A 23502-nucleotide genomic window follows, 5' to 3' on the forward strand; every position below is an offset into this window, starting at 1 on the left:
ACAAATGCTCCCAATGACCGCTCGACACAGAAAGTGCTGTTTCTGCACTGGGTAATCAACGAATGGACTTAGATGAGAACCTAACCTATTCCAATCATATCTCCATGGAGACGAGCTGGAGATGTACCCACTCCCGGAAAAGTTACAGTCATGTCTTAGGAGAGGTGAGCCGCTCACAGTAAAGGCACATGTTTGTTTGTACCTTTGTGAGGTATTTTTCTATAAGGAAAGCATCTGTCGTAAAATAAATGCTTGTATTTCAACTGTATTTATTGGGTAAAATTCCATGCGGTGTGGCTTTATATAGTCTCATGCTCCCTCAACCCCTCTTTCACAATGCAAGCCCAATAAATCCTAGCATTGTCATCTTGGAATATGCCTGTAACATCAGAGAAGATTAAAAAGAAATCCATTGATGATGGAGCTGGTCATTGAGGATGTTGTGCAGCAACTCCAGATCCAGGTAGTGCCGTTTCTTTCTTTCAGTTGTGTAAGGCAATGTAATCAGTCTTTTTGTTTTTTGGTTTCAGACGTCTATAACAATATCCATAAATAGAACATAGGCTATTTATATCGCACTCACCATATATGAAAACTTATCTTGGCTTTGTCTTTGCTTAAACAACAATATGTAAGCGATCCAGAGCTATTGGGAAAACTCTGTGTTTGACTTTATTATTGAATTAAAGGTCCAGTCAGTTCATATTTCTGGTTCACAAGATACAGGGCCGGATATTATTATAAAACAATACAGCACACATCACGTGTAAGCTCAAGTCTGAAATGAATCTGGCAGGTCAACGTGAGAAATAATGTGGCTCACAGTCTCAAGACACCAGCCCTAAGTTGAATCGAGACTTTTAGCGAAATGTTTCTCACAATGTTGCTAATGACTAAATGTGAAAATGCTGAAATAAAAAAAGTCGTGTAAAAGGTGTTGGGGAGAGAGAAGTCACCGGAGAGAGAAGGCAGAGACTTGGTTTTGTACATGCAGGGGTCCCCGGGAGTCCAGTCCAGTGCTTTGGCAGCCCGTTTGTGCTCCAGATGTGGACAGATGTGGCGAGTATGTCCCCTGCAGATGTGCACAGTGAGTAAAGTGTGTGACTGGTGTAAACACTGGTCACCGCTGGTCTCTGAGGGAGTGTGAACACAAACACATCCGCACCTCATTATCGGGAAAATGACCCCGTGCAGCGCAACACATGATGTTACACATGAACCCACACCGTGTTTTTAGTTTCCATATACAGTGTCACAGATGTGCCTATGGAAGCCAGGTGTAGCCACAACATTATTCAAGTTAAAGTACAAAAACTGTAACAAAGTAGAAGTAGTGATACAAATAATAATTCAAGTTAGAGTTGAATAATATTTTTTGTCAAATTTGGAACACTAATTTCACACTAAAGGGAGCCCCACTCCTCAGCTTTCAGAATCTATTCCACGGAATTGGAAATGAGAATCCGACCAATAATGGAGCCTCACATTCTGGAGGAGCAATACGGTTTTGCGGTTTCCAGAACAGTGGACCAGCTCTATACCCTCCATGAGGTGCTTGAGGAGTTCTCCCATGGTTCTCGACTGATAAAGGTGTCTTGCCCTCTTCAGGCCAGTGTCCCTTCAACTCCTGCCTTGAGTGGAGGAGTTATATTGAGAGTGAGTGAGGGACTTAAGGAGCGTTTTGGTAAAAAAAGAAGATGAGTCGAAAAGGCAAAGCCCTCAATTTACGGGCCAGTCTACTCTCCAACCAAGAGCAGCACGGTAGTACAGTGCTTGTGCTTCACAGCTAGAAGGTCCAGGGTTCGATTCCCACCTGGACAGGGCCCTTCTGTGTGGAGTTTGCATGCTCTCCCCGTGCCGGCGTAACTTTCCTCCAGGTACTCACTTTGATTTGATTTGATTTGATTTCCCCTACAATAGGCCAGCATGAATGGAGTGTGTTTGAGGGTGCGAGTGTTGGACAATGGATGGAAATTAGCCCATGGCTATAATCTGACGCGGCGTCTTTACATGCATGAGTCCTATGCATGTTCATGCACCAAACAAACAAACAAACAAACAAACAAACAAACAAACAAACAAACAAACAAACAAACAAACAAACAAACAAAAAATGTCAGTTTACCACAAATCATGATCAGTATTTTGTTGGTAATCTTATGAAAACAGGACTGCAAAATTCATTGTCCTAAGATATCCCTTTATTTGTTATATTTCTATCCAATTACCAAATTGCTATTAATTGTAGGTAAAGGGATAACATTCAAGAAAAAACTGAAACATTCAAATGTTTTGGAGACTTAAAGGTTTTCTCATTATGGGGAAATCAGTCAAAAATACTAACTGAATAGTACTTTTATTTTACAACAATATTGTAATTAAATTATATTGTGTGATGAAACTATTCAGTAAATGTACTTGAGTCAATAACTGATTACTGCATTTCTAACGAGGATTGTCATTCCCGACTCACATTTATCGAGAACTGCGTCACCAGTTCTCGATAAAAGCCGTAAATAAAACAGACAAAGAAAATGATGCCAGCGTTGACACATCCTGCAAAACCACTAAGGCGACTAACATGCCTGTTTTCCTCACAAGCCTTGAAATAATTAAACTCTAAAAAGTCTTGCGGCTCGGCTTCCAGATCTGGCAGCCATGATATATTTCTTGTTGATGTGGGATTTCGAGCCACTGATCTTCTAAATTTGTGCATGGCGACGTAATTGCGTTTGAATGCTGGAGTCATGTAGTGTTTTATAGCGCTGGTGACTCTGTGCCGGCTGTATGCTCTATGGTGGGGCAAATGTCTTTATTAGTGGTTTTTGGTTCTTTATTCTGGTTAACTCATAAAGCGTCGAGATGAGTGAAATCATGTGGTGTTCATCAACAATAGAGCTTTTTGTTGTGCTTTATAGTCACTGCATTCGAAAAGATTAAAGGCCTTGACACACACAGAGCGTATAGTAGGAGTTAGGCCACGACCAAACAGTGCCAGGAAGTTTAACAAGATGCCGGCTTTCAGGTCTTTTGAGTGGAAAACGTAAAGTTAAACGATGCACACCTTTCATTGATTTGTTAAAGCTTCATTTTTAGGTATACTTTACTGTCCCTGTAGGGAATTTTGTCCCTTTGACCCATCTCTCAATGCCCCCTGAGGTGTTGTTTCAGGAACATTGGGTGACAGGAGACCGATACAGATAGAGGAAGATTTATAAAATGTGCTTGTGTTTAGGGAATCGAAGCGGGGACCCTCATCCAGGGTTGATTTGGGACCGAGAACAAATGTATGTTTATTATGTTCTTAAAGGCACACTGCGTAACATTTTGGATTGTACTGTTGCCTCTAAAACAAAACATGCTCCCAATGAGCATTGCGATGGGTAATCAATGGATTTGGATGAGGACCTAACCTAATTAAATCTCATATTTGGCCGCCCTTTATTGAACATCTCCATGGAGACGAGTTGGAGATGCTTCCCGGTGTGGCTTTAATGTATGTTTTGTAAATGACTGAGGGGTAACAATAATTATAATGATGGCGTACATTTGTATTTTGTCAACCCGAACTTTAAAAGTTTGTTTGAAGTGCGGGTGAAGTGTAGACACCGAACTGCAAAAGACTGAAACTTATCGAGATCAGAATGTCTTATTAATTTTTTTTTTACGTGGGTCTGCATATATTTATTTTACGTTACATACATTCGCTCCTGTATGTTTAATCTGGGATAAGTAGCTCATCTTCTAAGGCACTAAACCTCTATCAACAAAACTTCATTCAAGCCGCTGAGGATCGATGCGGGACTCCTGTTCTGCCCTCCTCCCCTCTGTCCCGGCGCGTTCACGTCTCTCTGACTGCTCCACGTGTAGCGCCATACGCACAGAGCGGTGTCTCCTCTTACCTTATCTGCACAGGGATCCGTGTCTCGCAGGAGCAGCCAGTTGACCTCTCCCCGGTGCTTTTTCTTTTTTTTCCCTCTCTTCTCTCTGACGTGACGCAAAAAAGTGGGCTGGCAAAGCGCTTAAGTGCACTAGTTTTGAAGACTATTGGTGCGCACCCAAACATCACAAGTGAATCCGACCTCCTTCAGAGCGCTTCCTTTGCCCTTATGTTATCACTCTGCACCGTCTGACGGATGTAACTTTTTGCCTCCCCCCGGTCCAAATCAGATATCGCCGGGATGTGTACGGATGCCTGACGTTTCCTTTACAAACTTTGCGTAACTACTGTACAGTATACGCGCCCCCTCCAGTGAGTAAGTTGAGAGGCTTGATGAAACTTCTTTTGAATGAGCGCCTCTCGCCACATCTGGACGTGGACTGTACGCGGATCTGTCAAGTCCAGCGGCAACTTTGAGACGGACTTCACCTGTTTTTTGACGCACGTCTGGTTTTACGCGCGGCTTTGAGGAGGAATATTGGACTCTTTATCCCTTGATTCGCGGTCCCAAAAACTTGTATTGTTTTTTGTTTTTGTTTTTTTCTTTATGGCGCACAAAATGGAACACTCGTGGCTCCAAATCACATGGACTTTGGTGATTATTTCTGTCTTGGACAAAAGGTGAGTGGCGCGTAATGGCACAGTTATATCAGTAAGACAAAACGTGCATGAAATGAGTCAACTTCGACAGCTTTCTAATCATATTTCAGCCTTAACAGATAGATACATACAAGAAAAGAGCTCCGAGGTAACTGCGGTGCCACCTGCGAATTGTGAGCAACTTTGAATTAAGCTGGAGGTCTTTAAAGTCCCCATCACACGGCAGGTTAAGTCCTATAGTAGTAAAGTTGAAAGGCTGCAGCGGCGCTATGCAAATCCTTCGCAGCTGTGTGTGTGTTGTTGCTGGCTGCACACCTGGATCGTTGCGCGCACATGTCAGAGGACGAGGGGAGAGACTAACAGTATGTGCAAAGGAGGTGTGTGAGCTTGCCCCCTAACTGCGCGTCCTGCATGGCGATACACAGACGCTCACACGCAACCCATGTTTTAGCAATGGAGGAGAGAAAAGTTACAATCGGCGCTGACCGGAGTCCCAGTTTTATTTTTGAGGTATAGCAAATAACAAATGCTGTTTAAAATGTAATATATATATAGCGAGGAAAGCTGGGTGAAAGTTATGCGTCACTGGATTTTTATGAGCTCATTGTCGTGATTTTTACAAGACACGTAAGCTGATTTCTTCCCAGGACAAGCCGAAAACTATTACTTGATCATGTTGAACGCGCGCCAACACGCACCAGAGCGAGCCAATAGACTCACCTGTTAAAACGATGACAACGTACAGTCACGCTAAGTCAACACTGAAGTATTAATAGCAATTACTAAAAGCCCATGTTACCGTAAAATGGGTTTTATTGGGCGTTTAAGGGATAGCTTTTATTAAATAGCTTCTTGATTTCGTCTTGCCCACTTATTCCCAAATAGATAAATGTGGCATTGGACCTATGGATTAAAAGGGGGAGGTTTAAGCCTGGATGATCTTTTGTTTGAAACCTTTTAAGCAACACGGTGAATTTGGGAAAGCAACAAGAAGTTAATTTTTTGCTACTTGTGCATTTTTGGAGGATAATATGTCATTAAAGTTGTGGCAGTTTTAGACACTTTGATGCCCACTTTTTAATGCATTTCATTCTTGTTGGAAATGTGGGTAAATGCATAGTTGTGGTCAGAAACAATTAAAATATAATTGCTCAGCTTGAAGGGACCCAGAGGCCCCATTATGGGCACCCATGAAAAGGAGAAGCATTTGTTTTAGTATCGGTGTGAGTAACTGTAAAACCAACAGTTGAGACTGATTCATTTTTATAGACTAATTCATCTTGTGATTTAAAAGTATAGGCAAGCTTTGCAGATTTGTCCAAAGGTCGTCTATTGGAGATGACAGTGAAATAATACCCAAAATGACTTGTATGTACTGGGGCACTATAACATGACTTGCTTTTTTTAGAATCAGCATTTAACCTGTGACATTTCAGAAATGTGGGTTTGTTGCACATTAAAAATTCAATAAAGTGACTCATGCCAGGCAATTTTAACGGCAGCATTACATTTCTGAGGTTTCCCGATAATTTCATTGGGGGTTTGTTCTTCACTGTGGGAATGAATGTTCATTGGTGACACCCAGGGAGCATCATAATACGAGACAATACCAGTTTAGACAACTGTTTCAACATGTGCCAAAGCAATGCGAGAATTAAAAGTGATTTATGACCTTGTTTGTCATGTCAATAATGTGCACGTTCTCTTTATAGGGCAGACTCCAATGAAATCCTGGGCTTGAAACTCCCCAACATTGACCCTATTTTGAATGCCAATACGGTATGTCTGACGCTGCCCGGGTTGACACGGCGCCAACTAGAGGTGTGCATGAGAAATCCGGATGTGACGGCTTCGGCGATACAAGGGATTCAAATAGCCATCCACGAATGCCAGCATCAGTTCAGAGGACATCGCTGGAACTGCTCCAGTCTGGAAACACGGAATAAAATACCATACGATAGCATAGTCTTCAAGAGAGGTGAGTGGAGTTGCATGCCACTGCGTGATGTAATATTCAGGTTTATTTTGCAGTTTACAAGAAACAGGCATGACTGTCAGTCCTCAACCACTGCCTGTCACACACTTTTTTCTTTTTTTAAATTAAGGGCCTTATACACAATTTTCTTTTTAGTTTTGTTTTGGCCTTTGTGAAAAAAGCCTTTTAATCAGTCATGAAGTGCAGCTAGTTATTGTTTACACTTCTGAGACAGAACAGCTCCATAAAACGTTGTGAAATGCACTCTTAAACTCTTCCCTGTAAAAACTGGAATGATAGAAATGCTGAAGGAAAAGTTAGGAATGACTTTGAACCACAGCTCGCAATTTAAAATGTAGGCGCTCCTTCTGTACAAGGGCTGAGAGCGTCTTGCCCAAGGGCATAAACACAATATGTATATTTGGAGCATGTATTGGAACACTAGGCGACAGTTCTACCAACTGAACTGTCATCCCAATCTACACAGATCAGCCATAACATTATGACAACTGCAGGTGACGTGAAAAGATAGATCTTTAATGTGGATGGAGGGTCAGTGGGGGGATGGATGCTGAACTTGAGGGCCAAACGTTTTGGAGAGTCAGTGGAGACCTGTCTTGTCCCCATGGAGTGATTTGGTGTGTGCGGTACTAAGTGACTTGTTTACTTTAGTAAATCCTTTTTTGTAGTCCCTCTGGGGGAAATACAAGTGTTAATGGGATGATTGGAGGGTCTTTCATCTCCCCCTGGTGTCTGGTCAGAAAACCACCAGAGCACCCAATACACACTAATAGAATCACGAAGAAGAAGAACAGGCTAACGGGCAAAGCTAACTGCAGGCTAGCGCCACTTAAACAGTATTTACAGCCAAGTTTAAGTGAAAAAAAAAATTCCATTGTGTAACTGGATGCACAATATCCCTCTCGCCCTTCACCTTTTCTGTCAGCGTGGTATTTACTCTCACGGACAATTAATAACTTAAAAAATCGCAACATTCTACAACACCTGCAGTTGCACTTATGGCCTCTAGGGGCAAGAGTTACTTAGTACAGTGTTTTTCAACCTTTTTTGAGCCAAGGCACATTTTTTTTCATTGAAAATATCACGAGGCACACCGCCAGCAGAATATGTTAAAAAATGTAACTCTGTAGCCTATAGTCATCAAAGTGTCTTGAATAGGAACACCGTATAGCCTCGCTAGTAAGAATGCCTCAATGCATCACTAATTCTCTTGTGTCAAAGAAATTAACTACCTGATATGGAAGATATGGTTACTCTGCTGATCACTAGACAGCACAGACACTCGGAAATGGAACATTATTTGTGGATAATAATGCATTTGTTTTCAAAAACCAACTACTAGGTGAAATAGGAAAATTTCCAGAGGCACACCAGACAATATCTCACGGCGCACTAGTGTGCCACGGCACAGTGGTTGAAAAACACTGACTTAGTACTACTTTATTGTCTTTTTGCTTGAAGTGTCAGTCCATTGTTTATTCCAAACATGAGGACCTCACTTTGACATTTTGACCGGTATAGCAGCGGCTGGTCATCATGTAATCCCCAAAAACTTGCAAATTGTAAGCTCCAATGCAGAATTTCATTAAATATAATAGAAGTCATTAAAATTTGGAATCGGTCCAAAGAAAATGGGGAGAGGCAGTATTTATTGCTTGACTGAAATGACAGGACTGAGCGGCCTCTTTGATCTTAAGACTGCGTTCAGTCCATAAAAAAACAGAATGAGTTCTTAACAGTAGTCTGGTGATATTATTGTATAGCTTGGCTATGATTTCAGTACATCGACAGAAACAAGTTGCTGATGTCCCAGACCCGCTTATAGAAAAAATTATGTTTGAATTTTCTTTTATTTAAGCAAGACAGTTTGGCTTTCACTAATAGCATAGTATTACAGTAATCACATATCAATCATATTGCAGTAAATGTATCAGTATTGTGTGCCCAATGCAGTTCACAAGTTGAGTCTTCAAACAGAGCCGATCTATCAAACGCTCTTTGATAAAACCTCTTTAAAGGAAAAAGGTCTTAGGGGATTAACCATCACAAAGAAACAGCCCACACTAGCATTACCTACAATACAAGTCATATTCCGTTAAAAAAATAGATCATTTTTCAGTACCATTTCACCTCAGTGCCTCAAGAATGGGCCTCTCCATATGGTTAGTTTATCTGCTGTGACTAACATTGGTATCTACTTTCTAAATACCTTACAATATAATCCTCAGTGGAGCGTACAAAAGGGCAGATAGCTTCAAAAGCAGTTAGTCACCTCAAGATTACCAAAGCTGGAGTAGATCAGTTTTCTGTGTTGCTTTGTGACGCTGTGAGCTTTGCAAGTCAAGCCACAAAGGGGATGAAAGCGGATCTGGAGAGCTGGGAAGCCCTCAGACGGACTCATCCCGGTTAGTGACTGGAAAAAGGCATCAATTTCTTAGTAGCCACGAGCACCTGGACAACAGAATACACAGTGTGGTTAGAAGTGCTGGACGTCTGGCCTTGTTTTCTCGAAATGAGTGGGCAAACGTAAGCAGTGATGGTATAAAGTTCAGAATCAAGTTGGCTCGAGATGTTTTGCCGTAGCGGAGGCTTGGCCAAACAATCTGGCCGTGTCATCATGATTGTTTTTGTTGTTGTTTGTAGGCGATCTATCAATGAACACATATAGAACACACTTAATTAACAGATTGTTCATGATGAATTAAGTGTTAACTCATAATTTATTAAGGCTAAATAAGGTGTAGTAATTGTAAAGTGTTATCAAATTAAATTAGGGAAATTATGTCAGTACAATAGTGTACACCAGAACTCTTGCACATTTCTAAGTTACCATGCAGTTTTATTGTATGCTCTGTAAGCAAAAAAAACAAAAAAAACAACAACAAAAAAACGTTTAGAACTTAGACCGCAGAGATTTTGTGATACATTCTTGTTTCTTGGTTTAGTTTAGTTCAGTTTATTTGTTTAATCGAGCAGTTAACACACTGCTCAAAAGGAGTGGGCTGAAGCAAGAGCTTATAAGCGCCCAAAATCCATACAATAAAACAATACAGGAAACAAAAGTAAAAAAGAATGGATTATGCTGGATTATACATTCTCGCAGTATCCGATCATGGTAGAAAAGACCATTTACAAGATGGTATTTACATAAGTCATCACATGACTGAAACGCATGTGCTGTATACAGTCTCCAAAAAAGGACGAACACTGATTACGAAACAATAATGCTTCATAAGGAACCGCATCAGTCGCATGCACGACCCGTGCATCATGCACACATACACACAACGTGCATGTTTATGAATTAAACTTATCCTATTGTAGTTACATTATCAATCATACAACTCGCAGCATCAAATTTTGATTTGCCTCATTAGCAAAAGAAAACCTGTTACACTTCAAAGCGGCTATTTTAACACATAGAATGAAACTATTATTGAGAAATATTCATAGAATGAATTAACAGAAACGTTTCGTGCCACATATTGAGTCACCCAATAATTACACTAACGATTCGGTTATGTGTAATTTGTTACACATTAGTTGACATGCAAATCTTTATGGGTTTGCCTGTTGTGACAAAGTTATTCAGATTGCGTTGACCCCGTGCCATTCCTGCAAGTGTTTTCGTGATGCTGTGAGTGCAAATAAGGTCCTAAGACTGAGTGATTGTCCTTATGGGTCAATAAGAACCTTTCAATTCCCAGACTGACTTCCTATAGAAAGTGAACGAGCCTCCCTGGCTGATGATCTACGCCTGCAGTCTCCTCCTCCCCAAGCTCATCTAATTGAGTGTCTATTTGAGACAATGGCGGAGTCTATAGTGTGGAAATCCCCATCGTAACTTTTCACTTGTAAATCTTTCCGTAGCCTTATAATTTATATGCTGTGCTTCATCCGTAAATATTGTGTCTGTTTGGAAGACGTTGCTCTGACCTTTTGCTACCGTGCATGCTGATACACTTTCACCACTCCTGAGTTTATGTCAGTTGCGTTTTTTTCTTTTTTTTTTGTCTGGCGTCCCTGGTTTGCCTCGGGTGCAGAAACTATTCAGCCTCCGACCGACATAAACAAGTTCTTTAAAAGCGGGTGATTCATCCGATGCACGCTGATACAATTTGTTTCAAAGAAGCTTAAAATCGATCCAAGTTTAATGCGTTACAGTTGCCACTGCATGCCTTTTGTTTTACTAATGTTAAGTGGAGATTAGTGGTTTACGGCTGAACAATCAGATTTATTTGGAACTTTTAAGAGATCACATGGCTACATTTACACTGTATAGTGTTACTGTTCGGCCGATCACGCACTGGAGGCAATTTGGGTTAAGTGTGTTGCCCAAGGACACAACAGCAGTACCCTCTGGTCACATACCACACAGGGTTATGTTGGTTGATAAGATAAGATAAGACTAGATAAGAAGAACAGAGTAATGTGCAAACACGTATAAATGAAGGTGTCTTATGTACAGTGATTATCTTGTTACCGGCCGTCCCCCCTGAACAGGGGGTTAGGGTTAGTTAACCCTAATCAGGATATAATTAGGGTTAAGGACGGCAAATTTAACATAAGTTGTGTTTTACTCACACAGATCTCACATATAGAAACTAGAAGGTCTTGGCTTTCAAATTAGGTATCACACTGGCTTATAGGCTCTCCAGTCAACACGCTTTGAGATTTGGATGTAAATAATTGTTAACCCTAACCAGTGCTTAATTTGGTCACCCATTTGGGGGAACGCATTCCCCCACCTTTCAGCTTTTCAGGGTCATGGATCCGGGAAATATTCAGGAGGATCAGGCAAAGATTTGATCTGATATAATGGTGTTTAATGAAAGTGTTCCTGAAACTACTAATTTACAAATTAAGCACTGAGCCTAACCCATATCCTTAGGTGGAAGTGGTTAAAAATAATAATAAATTTTCCATTAAATGGGCTAAGAATTTGAACAAAATATTCCCATTTGTATTTTGTCTCTGTACAAGAAAACTGCACGTATCATTAAGTGAGCTTCACAAAAAAATCAGCTTATGATAAAAGTTTGCATCCAACAGTTTTGTGGACATGAACATAGCATTGCACGCTTCTGTTCTTAGCTTCGAGTCCCGGCTCCTACTATTTGCTGACTGTCTCTCCCCACTCTTCGCCATCTTTCACCTGAACTGTCCAGTCCAATAAAGCCCATGGGCCAAACAGTATTATCCAAACAACAGCAAAAGTTGATAAAAGTGCCCACTACCATTCTCCTTGATACAAGTCATCAGCTCTGTTCTATCTCCTGTTGGTTTGATTTTCTAACAAACCCGTCTCGACTGATGCCGGTGATTGACAGGAGGCAAAGATGCTCCTTCAGAGCTTGCGTCTGTCTGCCTCCTCGCCGCTCCGAATGCTTTTTCTCTCGCTGCCAGTGCGGGCGCTTGTGAATTCGCTCACAGCACTTTCCCAACTCTCAAAAGCATAAACCTGTTTAGTGGGTTTCTGTAACACAAAGTGACAGTTTCCTTTCAATCTTTAATTCATTTTGCCACTTCCTCTGCCATCAGTTCATCCGGGCGTGGCACAGACGGTGAATTATTTCTTAGATTGATTTGTTCCCGGTCTTCAGGGGCTCGCTGTGTGTCGCAAAGCCACGACTCGAAAGCTAAAACTGTCCCCTCTAAAAAAAAAAAAAAAAGTCCTGCTCCTGTGGGTCAAGGTGGAGAAGCGAAGGAGGGCACTGACTTATGCACTGCGACTGCAAAGTACAAGTACTCACGTTGAAGTACAAGTAAACACCAGCAAGTTTAAGTGACTGAGCATTTTCGAGAAATAACTTACTACTTACAATTACTAATACCTCTGGTGCTACTTTTATTACATCAGACCTTACTATTACAACTAAACCACACAATATCCTGGAGTAAAGTCTGGTGAGCCGGCTTTGTCCCAATGTCCAGAGACTTTCACCCAGAAAATGTAATATAGTAGATGAATGAGGCTGTATATAGAAACTGGAGCGTCCGTCCCTCAACAGATGTGTCATCTGTTGAGGGACGAGGGACATGGTTCAGACTCAGACAATCCGAGACTCCCACCAGTGAAGTCATTTGACGTCACTGGAAGTTTAAGGGACTAGACGGAATTAGAAAATGTTAAAATCTTGTATTTTCCACCCCCTACATGCTCCAGCAATGTCTCAATGTGTAAAATGAGCCCAGACCTCACTCAAAAAGGTGTTAATTCGGGTCCCAAGTACCGTCACGCACTCAATATAGAAACTGCAGTTACGTGTAAGACCTGAGGTGACAGTAGCGAGTATAAATTGATCAGATGTCAGTCCTGAGCCGGTGCGACTCTGCGCGCCGCCATTTTGGGCCAACCTGACCAGCATGTTTCTGGAAGTAAGGGAAACCGGAGCAGCCGGAGGAAACCCTGCTGGCTGCCTTCTTTGCTCCTCTGACACGGTGCACCGACTCCTGGGTTTGTCCCTGTTTCAGAGTGGGGTGTCCCGCACGGGTCAGCTCCTCCTGCGCAGCTCCCTCCGCTCCAATTTCCAACCATCAGACGGTGGATGAAAACTGCCATGAGGAGGCTCTACGGAGAGAGAGTGAAATGTCCATTTGCATTGTTTTAAAACTATGAGATGCAATTAAACACCTGGATGACTGAGAATTGTCATCATTTTCAGATTGTAGATAGTTAAAGCCAGGCTTCAGTAAATCCACCTATCTAAGTGTCCCTTGTGAACCGCTTTGGGTGCATGTGTCTGTGTAAAGTGCTATGCAAATAAACTTTCCTATTTAAGAGGCAATCTCATACAGTAGATTATTAATATAGCATAAACCAGCTGTACGAAGTGAAAGCAGCAAAGCGAAAGTCCTTGTATCAGCTCCTATGATCCCAAAACAACATACCATCCATTTACTTCCAATTGAAAATAAGGAAGCGACATCAAACGGGGCTAACAAGGCCAGGCCTGGTTAATAGTTTTTTTTTATTTGACTCCAAAAGGCAGTCTGAATCATTTCCCCCTCGAGCAGCGCACTATAAAGTCCTGACTGGTTTCTTTTCATGTTTTCTTTACAAGTTTCCATTATAATCTTCAGCGCAGTCGTCAGTAGCAGCAGCAGCAGCAGCAGCAGCAGCAGCGAAAGGGGGCAGATTTAAAACTACCGCAGCAGTGCACAGACAGTGAGCTCAGAGCCAACAATAAACAACAGACAAGCAAGTCACACTTCATCTGCGCACACATTCCTCCATCAGACGGGGAGATTAACTTTATAATAGGAATTTACGATACGCAATAAAAGGCACTATCTGTGAATGCATTCATGTTTGTTGGCATGCTGTTGGTGACATGCAGTCCTACTAACTAAATGTATACTTGTAAAATTATGAATAATAGATATAAGATAAACTAGATTATTATTTAAAATTACCCCCGAGTACGGCTGTCCACTTGACCCAACCCGATGAATCAGCTAATACAGGACATGATGATAATGTACATTGACTTTATGTGTCATTTTAAACACTTTATGTGTCATTTTTTTCTTTAATGTGGCATCGCTAATGTTTGCGTAAAATCATGAAACTTAAATCTTTAGAGGTCCCATCAGGCCCATGAACAGTCCAAAGGAAGTCTTGAGTTTCACCTTTACCATTTAAAATAAGTTTGTCCTCTGCCTTTGGTCATAATTGTTGCAGGCCATTGAAAACCATATTTGCAAAAATAATATTCCATCGTACTCGCAACTTAAAAGAGACTAGATGCATGTTGGTCATTTTTATGCTCACTACTGCCCCTCATGTTGTACGCGTAACTGCAGTTTCTATATTAATCTCGTGCATGGCGGCACTTCGGACCAGAGTTAACAACTTTTTGAGTGACAGAGGCAGTTGACTTAAAAAGGATTTAATACGAGCGATCGCGATGTCATCACATCCGTTGGCTGTGGTAGGTATTTTACATTTTCATATTTGATAAACATTTTATTAAAATCCTATAATCAGCAAAAACAATGTCCATAAACAGGGCATTGCTTCTCTTGCGCTGTAACAGATCTATCATTTTATAAAACCGAGTTAGAGGCCTGTATGCATCAGCTGCCTACCAAACATCCGGCGAAAATTGCGGAAGTAAACAATAACAGCGATCGCTCGTATTGTAACATTTTTAAACTTCGTCTAGCCCCTTTAAACTATTAATTTTATTCAATTGCGTGAGAGCTGCTTGCCCACATATTCAAAGAAGATCAAACAGAGTTTATTGTCAATTCATATGAATCAAAATGTTTGTTTTTCTCAAGTCCTTGGTGTGGGGCAGTGGGTGGTGGGTGAGGGGTGGAGGCACAGGGAGGGCAGGGAAGGGAGGGAGCTCAGCTTGCCTGGTGGATAAAACTGTTCTTCAGTCAACTGGACCTGGCCCATGGATTTCACAGTCTCTTCCCTGAATATTGACTGCTGTGGGAAATAAAACGAAGCTCAGGTAAATGTACTTTGACACATGACCTTGTTGAAGTTACTTAGAAGCTTCAAAAACTCACATTTAAACAGACCACTTATGATCTCTGCTGATATATTGGTTATAAGCAACTCCAACCCAGTTATTGGTACTATCAACCCCGAAAAGCTATGAATATCCTTTGCATTTGGGACAAATGCCGTAACTTGTGATGTTCAAAGATAAGTTCCATGTCTGGAGATGTGGCACTGGGCAAAAATAATAGGCTGATGAAGCGCTGAAAAAAATTGCTAGGCATCAATCACAGTTGTGCGGATCTATCATGGTTTTTCACTGTACTGCTCCCTCTTAAACTAAAAATAAAAGTACTGAAGTGCAAACTATGATGCTAAGGCGTCTCTAACAAGACGCGTGTTCCTCAAAAGTTATGCATTCCTTAATTTGATTTGGATATTACTCCCCAGCGCATATATAAGCAGCATCCGTGCACAGACTAGCACTACTGTCTTACATTGCAGTTAGTGGTGCAGCTTTACTCATTACACGCGCCATGTACACATCCAAATTACTCTAAATGAGGGAGATGTGGGATTTAAAGCAGTCGCATGCTGTATTGAGACATTACAGGCTCTCTGCCTTTTAACCACCTCCTCAATGCGTTTAAGGCAATTTCAGATCATTACAGGGCGAAGGCGGAGCGGGTCTTCAGTGCACTTTTAGACTGAGGAAAGCTGTTCAAAAGTCTCTCAAGGACATTTTGACACTTGGAGGTCATAAGTCCGCACCACAGCTGTATAGACTGCCTTGTATTTTTGTAAACACGTGTGATAATGGTAGAGATCTCCTCATGTTCCCGGACTCCTCGGAGACATTATGAGCAAGTGTTGGAACATTTAATTACTTGAGTCCCAGATGCTTCCTCTGGTTTTTATGGACTTGGCGTGTCTATATAAAAGTGTGAAGAACTTTTTAACAATGGTCGAGAAATCAAATAGCCGAGGCCGCTTTACAACGCCGTCACTATTTCTTATGAAACAAGTTTTTTTTTTTGAGGAGCATATTTCAAACGCTGCAAGTTGAACGCTCAGCTGTGGTCAAGTGTGATAGTTTGTTCATTCTCTGTTTCAAACATGTCTCCATTTGTTTAGCAGGAGTTTTATGGTCTCGTTTGGTGCTACTGGCATGTCATGAAGAAAACGTTTTAATAACTTTATAATTGCATGGCTATTTAGGGGGACCACACTCTCCGCACTCTCCTTCCAGAGCAAGAATTTGCCAGACGAGGCCTTTGCGTGGAGAGTTTGCATGTTCTCCCATGTTCGTCCATTCTTCTGGGTGCTCTAAGGTTATTCATAAAAAGTGTAATAAACTAGAAAGGTTCTCTACATTTGCTGTGCTATAGACTGCACTACGTAATCATCGATCTTCTTAGATGAGTTAAGGTCTGACAAAAACAGGACTTGAAAGAGTGGTTTTGCAAAAGAAACAGTGCATTCTTTTGATCTGACATGGTTTTGGATCCTTCTGTCACTTGGTACAGAACTGAACAGTGATCCTTGACATGTTAATTGAAAACATGTCACAACTCACAAGTCTTATATCCACATCACGTGTCCGCTGTTTCCTTTGTGACGCTTTCTGTAAACACTTTGTTATCCACTTAGTTTCAACATTATTTCACAATATTTTAAGAATTATGTGAACAGAACCATGCTGCTGTTCTCAGACTAGAGACAAACTTATAGGTATTAATTGAAGCACAAGAGCCCACATGAGCTTTTAGTGTTCGTGAGAAGGGTTTGTGAAGGCATGCAAAGAAAAGTCCTTTCTTAACCCCGCTTTAACCAAATGTATTTTCTCCAGTTCAGCTTTACCCAAATCAAAACAGTTACAGCTGTAGGCTACAGAGTGATTTGAAAGCTACGACCTACATAACTGATCTAGAAGGATCTTTTTAATCGCATTGTGGCCACGTTGTCGTCATTTTTTGAAATGTTTTACGTTACTATTTTGTTGCATTTTGGTCACACATTTTTGCCTCTTTTTTGTTACATTTTTTCATCACTTTTTATCACTTTTCTTGTTGCTCTTTTGTGTTTTTTTTTGTTGCATTTTTACCACATTTTTGTCACTTTTCTGTAGCTTTTTTGTTACATTTTCTTCACACATTTTTTCATTTTTTTCATTTTTGTAACTTTTTTGTCGCTTTTCTGTTACACTTTTGTTTGGCCACTTTTTTATTGCATTTTTCTGGCTTAGTTTTTTATCTTTTGTTGCTGTTTTAACCATTTTTTCAAGAAGGTTTTTGATTTGGGTAAAGCCAAACTTGAGAAAATGTGCTCGGTTCAGGTGGGGGTTAAGAGGTAAAAGCCCATTATCCATCACCTGAACCCATTCTATACTACAATGGGTTCAGGTGATATTGAGAGTGCTGTTTTCTGTTTTCTTTTTAAATATTTTAATGTATTGCATTTTAATGTGTATAATTGTACTTTTACTCCCTTCAGGAGGATACATAATAACTGTCCAGGGACTACAGATGAAAAAATAGTCCTTAGGCTAATTCTGGCATATTTACATGTATAATGTATATTAATATGCACTGTCCATATAATAAAAAAATACAACTGTGTTCATCATGATGCCATCGATTTGCTAACACACTAGTAGATTAAAGTGAAAGCTTGTTTTCACTGTTTTGATACTTTCCGCTGCTCCTTGCTCATCTATGTGTTGTGTTCACATCTACCGTTCTATTTTCCCTCACAGGTTTCAAGGAGAGCGCTTTCGCCTATGCCATCGCCGCAGCCGGGGTGGTCCATGCCGTGGCCAACGCCTGCTCCATGGGGAAGCTGAAGGCGTGCGGCTGCGACGCCAAACGCCGCGGGGACGAGGAGGCGTTCCGGCTCAAACTCCACCGGCTGCAGATCGAGGCCATCCACAGGGGCAAAGGCATGGTGCACGGGGTGATGGAGCACTTCCCCGCCGAGCTGCCCAGCGCCCAGGACTCGTGGGAGTGGGGCGGCTGCAGCCCGGATGTGGAGTTCGGGGAGAAGTTTTCAAGGGACTTCCTGGATTCGCGAGAGACGTACAAAGATATCCACGCGAGGATGAGGCTGCATAACAACAGAGTGGGCCGACAGGTAAGAGCGTCTGAATATTCCTACAAGTAGTGATTGTTGTGCCGCCCAAAGGTTTTGCTTTTCTTGCTTCTTCCCATTGTCACAGCAAGAAAAGCATTTACAACCCAATTCTTTATCTAAATAGTCCTTAGTCAATGCAGTTTATGAGGTAATTGTCAGCTGTTTTTGTCTCTGGAGTGGTAGCCCTGTGATCAACTACTCATTATCCAGGTTGAACCTCGCCTTGTGCCCAAAGCAGTCAGTAATCTGAGCAGTGATGTCCTGTTAACAAACGATTTGCATGGTCAATACCCAATTTAGCTGTTTGAAAAGCGATCCACATCAAAAGTTACATGTTGTCCTTGTCTATTCTTGGGTGAACAGCTGTTATACAATGGATGTTTGTTTGTTTTTTTCATTTGTAAAGGCTTTTGACGCATTTTTATGTGTTATACTTTGTGCGGAGACACATTGGGGAAACCCCTGATAACTGCGGCCTTTCATGTATAGGTTTACCTCCACTGCGCCCCAGGGAGTAACTGAGTCCTATTGTGTTATTGGTATGTGTTACTGCTCGACTTGTTTTATTGTCATATTGTGATTGTAGTTTTAATAGCAGTCTACTGATAGTGTCATGGATACCGAGGTGTTTGAAAAGGCAATGATATTTGATACAGTTCAAAAGGTATTTACATCATTTTTGATTTGTCACACCATTATGTTTATACATATGCAATGAGCACTTAAGGTTAATGGTTCAAATGTCTCATTCTGAAGATTTAGTTGCACTTTTTCAGTTAGAAGGGGCTTTCCAATTGTTTTAATTGTCTTGTCATATCAATGGCAAGAATTTCATGATTTTATTCCAAATGTGTCAAGGTCTCTCTACAGGCTTTTGAGAATTTTATTTTCATATTCTTTTTAGGAAGACGATACCTGCATTTGAAATATCAGGGGGTCACAAGGCTCTGCGACAGTAGCACTTTTTCCCCCTCTTTTTCTTTATTTACCCATTTGGCAGTTGCAAAATGAATTAATGACATACGTAATTGTCAAAAATAGTTAAATTGCATTCATATAATTTGTAATCTAAAACTGAATTTCTACTAAATGTTATCAAATGATGATATAATAAAAGATCTAGAATGAATATATTAACATATGTTTTGATCCTTGAAATCACTACAAGCGACAATTACATTTTATTTGTCGCCCTTAGTTTGCATCAGTATTTTGGGGGAGAGACGTGAACATTTGGGGAATCTCTGTATAGTGTTTTGCTGTAGTATGGATTTCACTAAAGATTACTTATTCGTATCATTTGTAAACTGGAGGCTCAACTCATGGATGAAATTTAGAACCCAATCTAGACTCTTTCTTGTAGCTCTTGGTGTCCATATCGCTGTTTGTCCCGGGGCGGTGAGGAAGCCTTTGTTACGGACAGTGATAGTCTTCAGTGATGTCCCGTTCAGAGCCGGGATCAGAGACGTGAAGCCTCGCTGGCAAATTACTCATTGTTTCCCATTTCCTCTGCTGTAATTTAGGGCTGTATCTCTCCATCAGTTTACTTCTGGTTTGACTGATTATTTAGACTAAACACAAGTGCGGGGTTGCGTCAGACGCCGTTATTGGCTTCTGCTTCTGTGGCACTGGAGATGTAAAAATAGTGACGCTGGAAGATGCCACGAGGAATAAATAGATTTGTGTTTTGTTTTAAGCATTAATATAGACATTTTTCATAACCAGAGGTAATCAGTTATCCTATTTTCTCAAGAGTATTGAATTGAGGAACACGTAATAGTTTAATCATATGTTTAAGTCATATTATTTTGAAGAATTAGTGTGACTTATGTGACTTACTTTAGTAAAAAGTTTTGTTTCTTTTTCCACAACAATTAAAGTTGGAATTCCTTGTACCGTTTCTTAGGAATTATATATTTTATCTACTTTTGTGGGATAATGATAAGCATCAGAAAAGACTCACGATTATCTGGATCTACGCAATATCTTATATAACTGGACCCATTCGTCCAAAATGACCTCAAGTGGACTGTTTTAACTCCATGTTGTTGTTGTTGCTTGTTGTCGATTGTTGACTGGAAGCCTAAACGGTAGCTCACCATTTCTCCTCTAATCCAAAAGCTTTGTTCATTCAAACATGTGCTGTAAGTGTGGCATCTTTCATCGACTGCAGTTCTGTGTCTTCCCCGATCGTGCTACGGGGCAAAAATAGTAAATACTGTACAACTACAAACCCTCAGCAGCTGCAGGATGTCCCGTCGATGGATGGAGTATAGCGGCTAATAGGCAGTGCGCATAGATTCAAGGAAGAGAATAGTCATTTTTAACATGCAGGAAATGATTACTTACTGGCGTTTGTGCTTCATGGTCATGAGTTGCTTTATTGTAAGAATCTCTGACACATTTGTGAAGCTCTTTGGATGACTGACTAGTGTCAAGTGAAAAGCGCTACACAAATAAACTTCCATTCCTTCATTTAAAGGAACAGGACACCGTTTTTCCATAGTGAGATATGTTCTTACCTGAGCTTAGATGAATTGATACGTACCTGTCTGGTCTTTGTGCCCGTGGACGAGCTTGGTCACTTCTTACTTCACCATGTTTGGAGCTATAGGAATATACTGGGAGAGGCCAAATGTTAACAACATCTTTGGTCGTTTTGTGTGATTGAGGGCACGCACAAAGACCAGACAGGTACACATCAACTCGTCTTAGCTCAGGTAAGAACATATCTCAGTATGTAAAAATGGTGGCCTGTTCCTTTAAGTTTGTGGCTTTGTTTTAATGCACAGGATGGCATCAGTGGTGTAGATCCCCTCCGTTACTTAACCTCTTAACCCCCGCCTTAACCGAGCACATTTTCTCCGGTTCGGCTTTAACCAAATTGAATAGCTTTTTGAAAAAATAGCGACAAAATGAGACGTAAATGAGTGTGAAAATGCATTAAAATAAGCATCAAAAGAGCTACAACAAATCACAAATCGGGCGACAGAAAAGTGATGAAAAAGCAACAAAACAGTTACAAAAAAAGTGACAAAAATGCAGCATTAATGCACCATAACAAAAAAGTGATGAAAAAGCGACAAAAATGCAACAAGAACGTGATCAAAAAATATGACGAAAAAGTGGCGACAACGGATCAGATTTGTAGGTCTTAGCTTTCAAATGAGGCTTTGCTCTGGTCTGGCTGTAAGCTCCTGGAGAAAATGTGCTCGGTTAAGGCTGGGGGTAAGAGGTTTTGAGGATTTTCTTCAAATGTATATGTTTTGTTAAAGCCACACCGTGTAGAATTTTACCCAATAAATAAAATTGAAATACAATCATTTATTTTATGACAGATATTTTCATAATTGAAAAATACCTCATAAATGTACAAACAAACATTTATGAGGCTCACCCCTTCTAAGATATAACTGTAAACTTTACCGGGAGTGGGTATGTCTCCAGCTCGTCTCCATGGAGATGTGACGAAAGGAGAATTTGAGATTTAAACAGGTTAGGTCCTCATCCAAATCCATTCTTTTATTACACACTGCAGTAACAGCATTTTCTGTGTCATTAGGAGCATGTTTTGTTTTGTCGCAACAGTACAGTCCAAAATGTTACGCAGTGTACCTTTAAGTGTGATTGATTCATTCCTCAGTCACACTTGACATACTGCAGGTAAGACACTTCTGTACAGCCACAGCTGCCGACAAACAGACTTAAATAAAGGTGGCTGACAATCTGTGCCCATTGCCACGGTGACTACCTTCAATCACAAAGTTACGCTATCAAATTCATGCAAGCAAGGTGGGTAAAGTGTCTTGCCCAAGGACATAATGACAATATGCACTAGATACAGATTGGATCGAATTGCCAAAATGCCAGAGAAACTCTGTCACTGTTTGAACCTGTCTGCCAGGTATGTGTCAGTCTCACTGTGGGATAAAGATTCTCTTTCTTTGTTGCAACATAATTAGGATTAGGCAAAGCTAAAGGCCATTTAAAATTACAGCGTGTGACAAATACGCAGCTGGTTATGTGCGCATCATTTCGAAGACACGTTTGGAAGTGGCTGGCTTTACCAAAAATAATTCGACTTGACTCACGTCGTTTGAAAGGTTGTGAGCTGGATTTTGGGCATAGAAATAGACAAAAGTCAGTGATGTGTCAGAGTCCCGGTGGCATTTAAATGTTAAGAAAATGCAGCTTGGACGAGTGTGTGCGATACAGTAAGTAGCTGTTGTGAACCCACACTTTTCACCGAGAGGAGAAAGGGAGCATGACTCAGTGTGTGTGAGTTGAAGTGAAAATACCAGGGGAGGCTTGACTGTAATGGTATAGAGCAAACAGTGAGCCGCCCACAGTGAAGCAGCGGACCAAGGGTTTCTGCTATGGACCCATACGGTATAGGGCAGTGGTTCTTAACCGACGGGGCAGACGCAAAAGTGGGATGAAACCACTTTTTCAGTGGGTCGTGGGCCTTTGCCTGAAACTACAGTTGAAAAACCATGCTTGAATCTCAAAGTGTGACGCACCTACTACAACAAGGCCAAACTGTGCAAATTAATACTTGTCAAAATGAGTTGAAGATGGGTCCCGAAGCTACACCAGATGAGAACTACTGATAGAGATCAATGAAAATATGTTGATGTATTGGATGCAGTTGAAGGGCCCATGAGCAAAATAATGGAATAAGAAACTGAGCGCACAAACCCAGACAGCACAGTCGGCGAGGAGGTGGAGTGACTTGCCCAAGGACAACTTTAAAGTGGGGCTTTTTCACAGGCTCCCATTAATACTGCCACCATGACAGCTGAGATATGACGACCCACTTCTACTCCTTCTAAGATCTCATTCATTGAGGCAGATCCTAAAGTGGTGACACCTGCAAAACAAACAAAACAGAAAACTGAAGGTCCACATGGAGATATAGATGCAAAAACTGCTCCTGTCCCACCACTGCCTGCCCCCTCTGATGACTATCATCACCACCACTGATACTGTTACCTCCATCCCCTGTGCGACCACCGCCCTCTCACCCCCAGCTCCACCTCACGGCCCCCTCTGAGGTGCTCTTAACGCGGGGCGAGGAATGCGGTGGTTTTTCGGAGCCGGGTGTGCATGTCGCCTCCTGCCCACCCCAGGGTTCTCACGACGGCCCGGCTTGTTTTTAGGCCTAATTAGTGGCTGCTGGCAGTTTGGAAACAGATGTTTAAAATCCAGCTAAAGATTTTCGACATCAAACAGCGGGGGCGGGAAGTCGGGAGAGATTCGCCCTTCCTCCCCTCCCTCTGTCCCCTCTGCTCGGCCCTGCACAGCTGATTGCAGAATCAGACGGCGAGTGGGACAGCTCAAATGAAGGCGCGTAGGTAAATAAAGTGCGCATGACTAATAAAG

The 23502-nt window shown here is 41.3% G+C and overlaps 1 protein-coding gene across 1 annotated transcript in view; it reads left to right on the plus strand.

Annotated features, from left to right (window-relative positions):
• Positions 1–4499: 4499 nt before the first annotated feature.
• Positions 4500–23502, plus strand: part of wnt10a (wingless-type MMTV integration site family, member 10a) — a gene marked incomplete at both ends in the record, with an annotated part of 39909 nt that continues 20906 nt past the window's right edge. The window contains 3 exons of the mRNA XM_079563659.1: positions 4500–4561; positions 6253–6518; positions 17747–18120. Coding sequence (XP_079419785.1) covers positions 4500–4561; positions 6253–6518; positions 17747–18120 — 702 coding nt within the window. The remainder of the gene's footprint in view (positions 4562–6252; positions 6519–17746; positions 18121–23502) is intronic.

This window comes from Gobius niger (genome assembly GCF_951799975.1).
Source record: "Gobius niger genome assembly, chromosome: 9".
Lineage (NCBI taxonomy): Eukaryota > Metazoa > Chordata > Actinopteri > Gobiiformes > Gobiidae > Gobius > Gobius niger.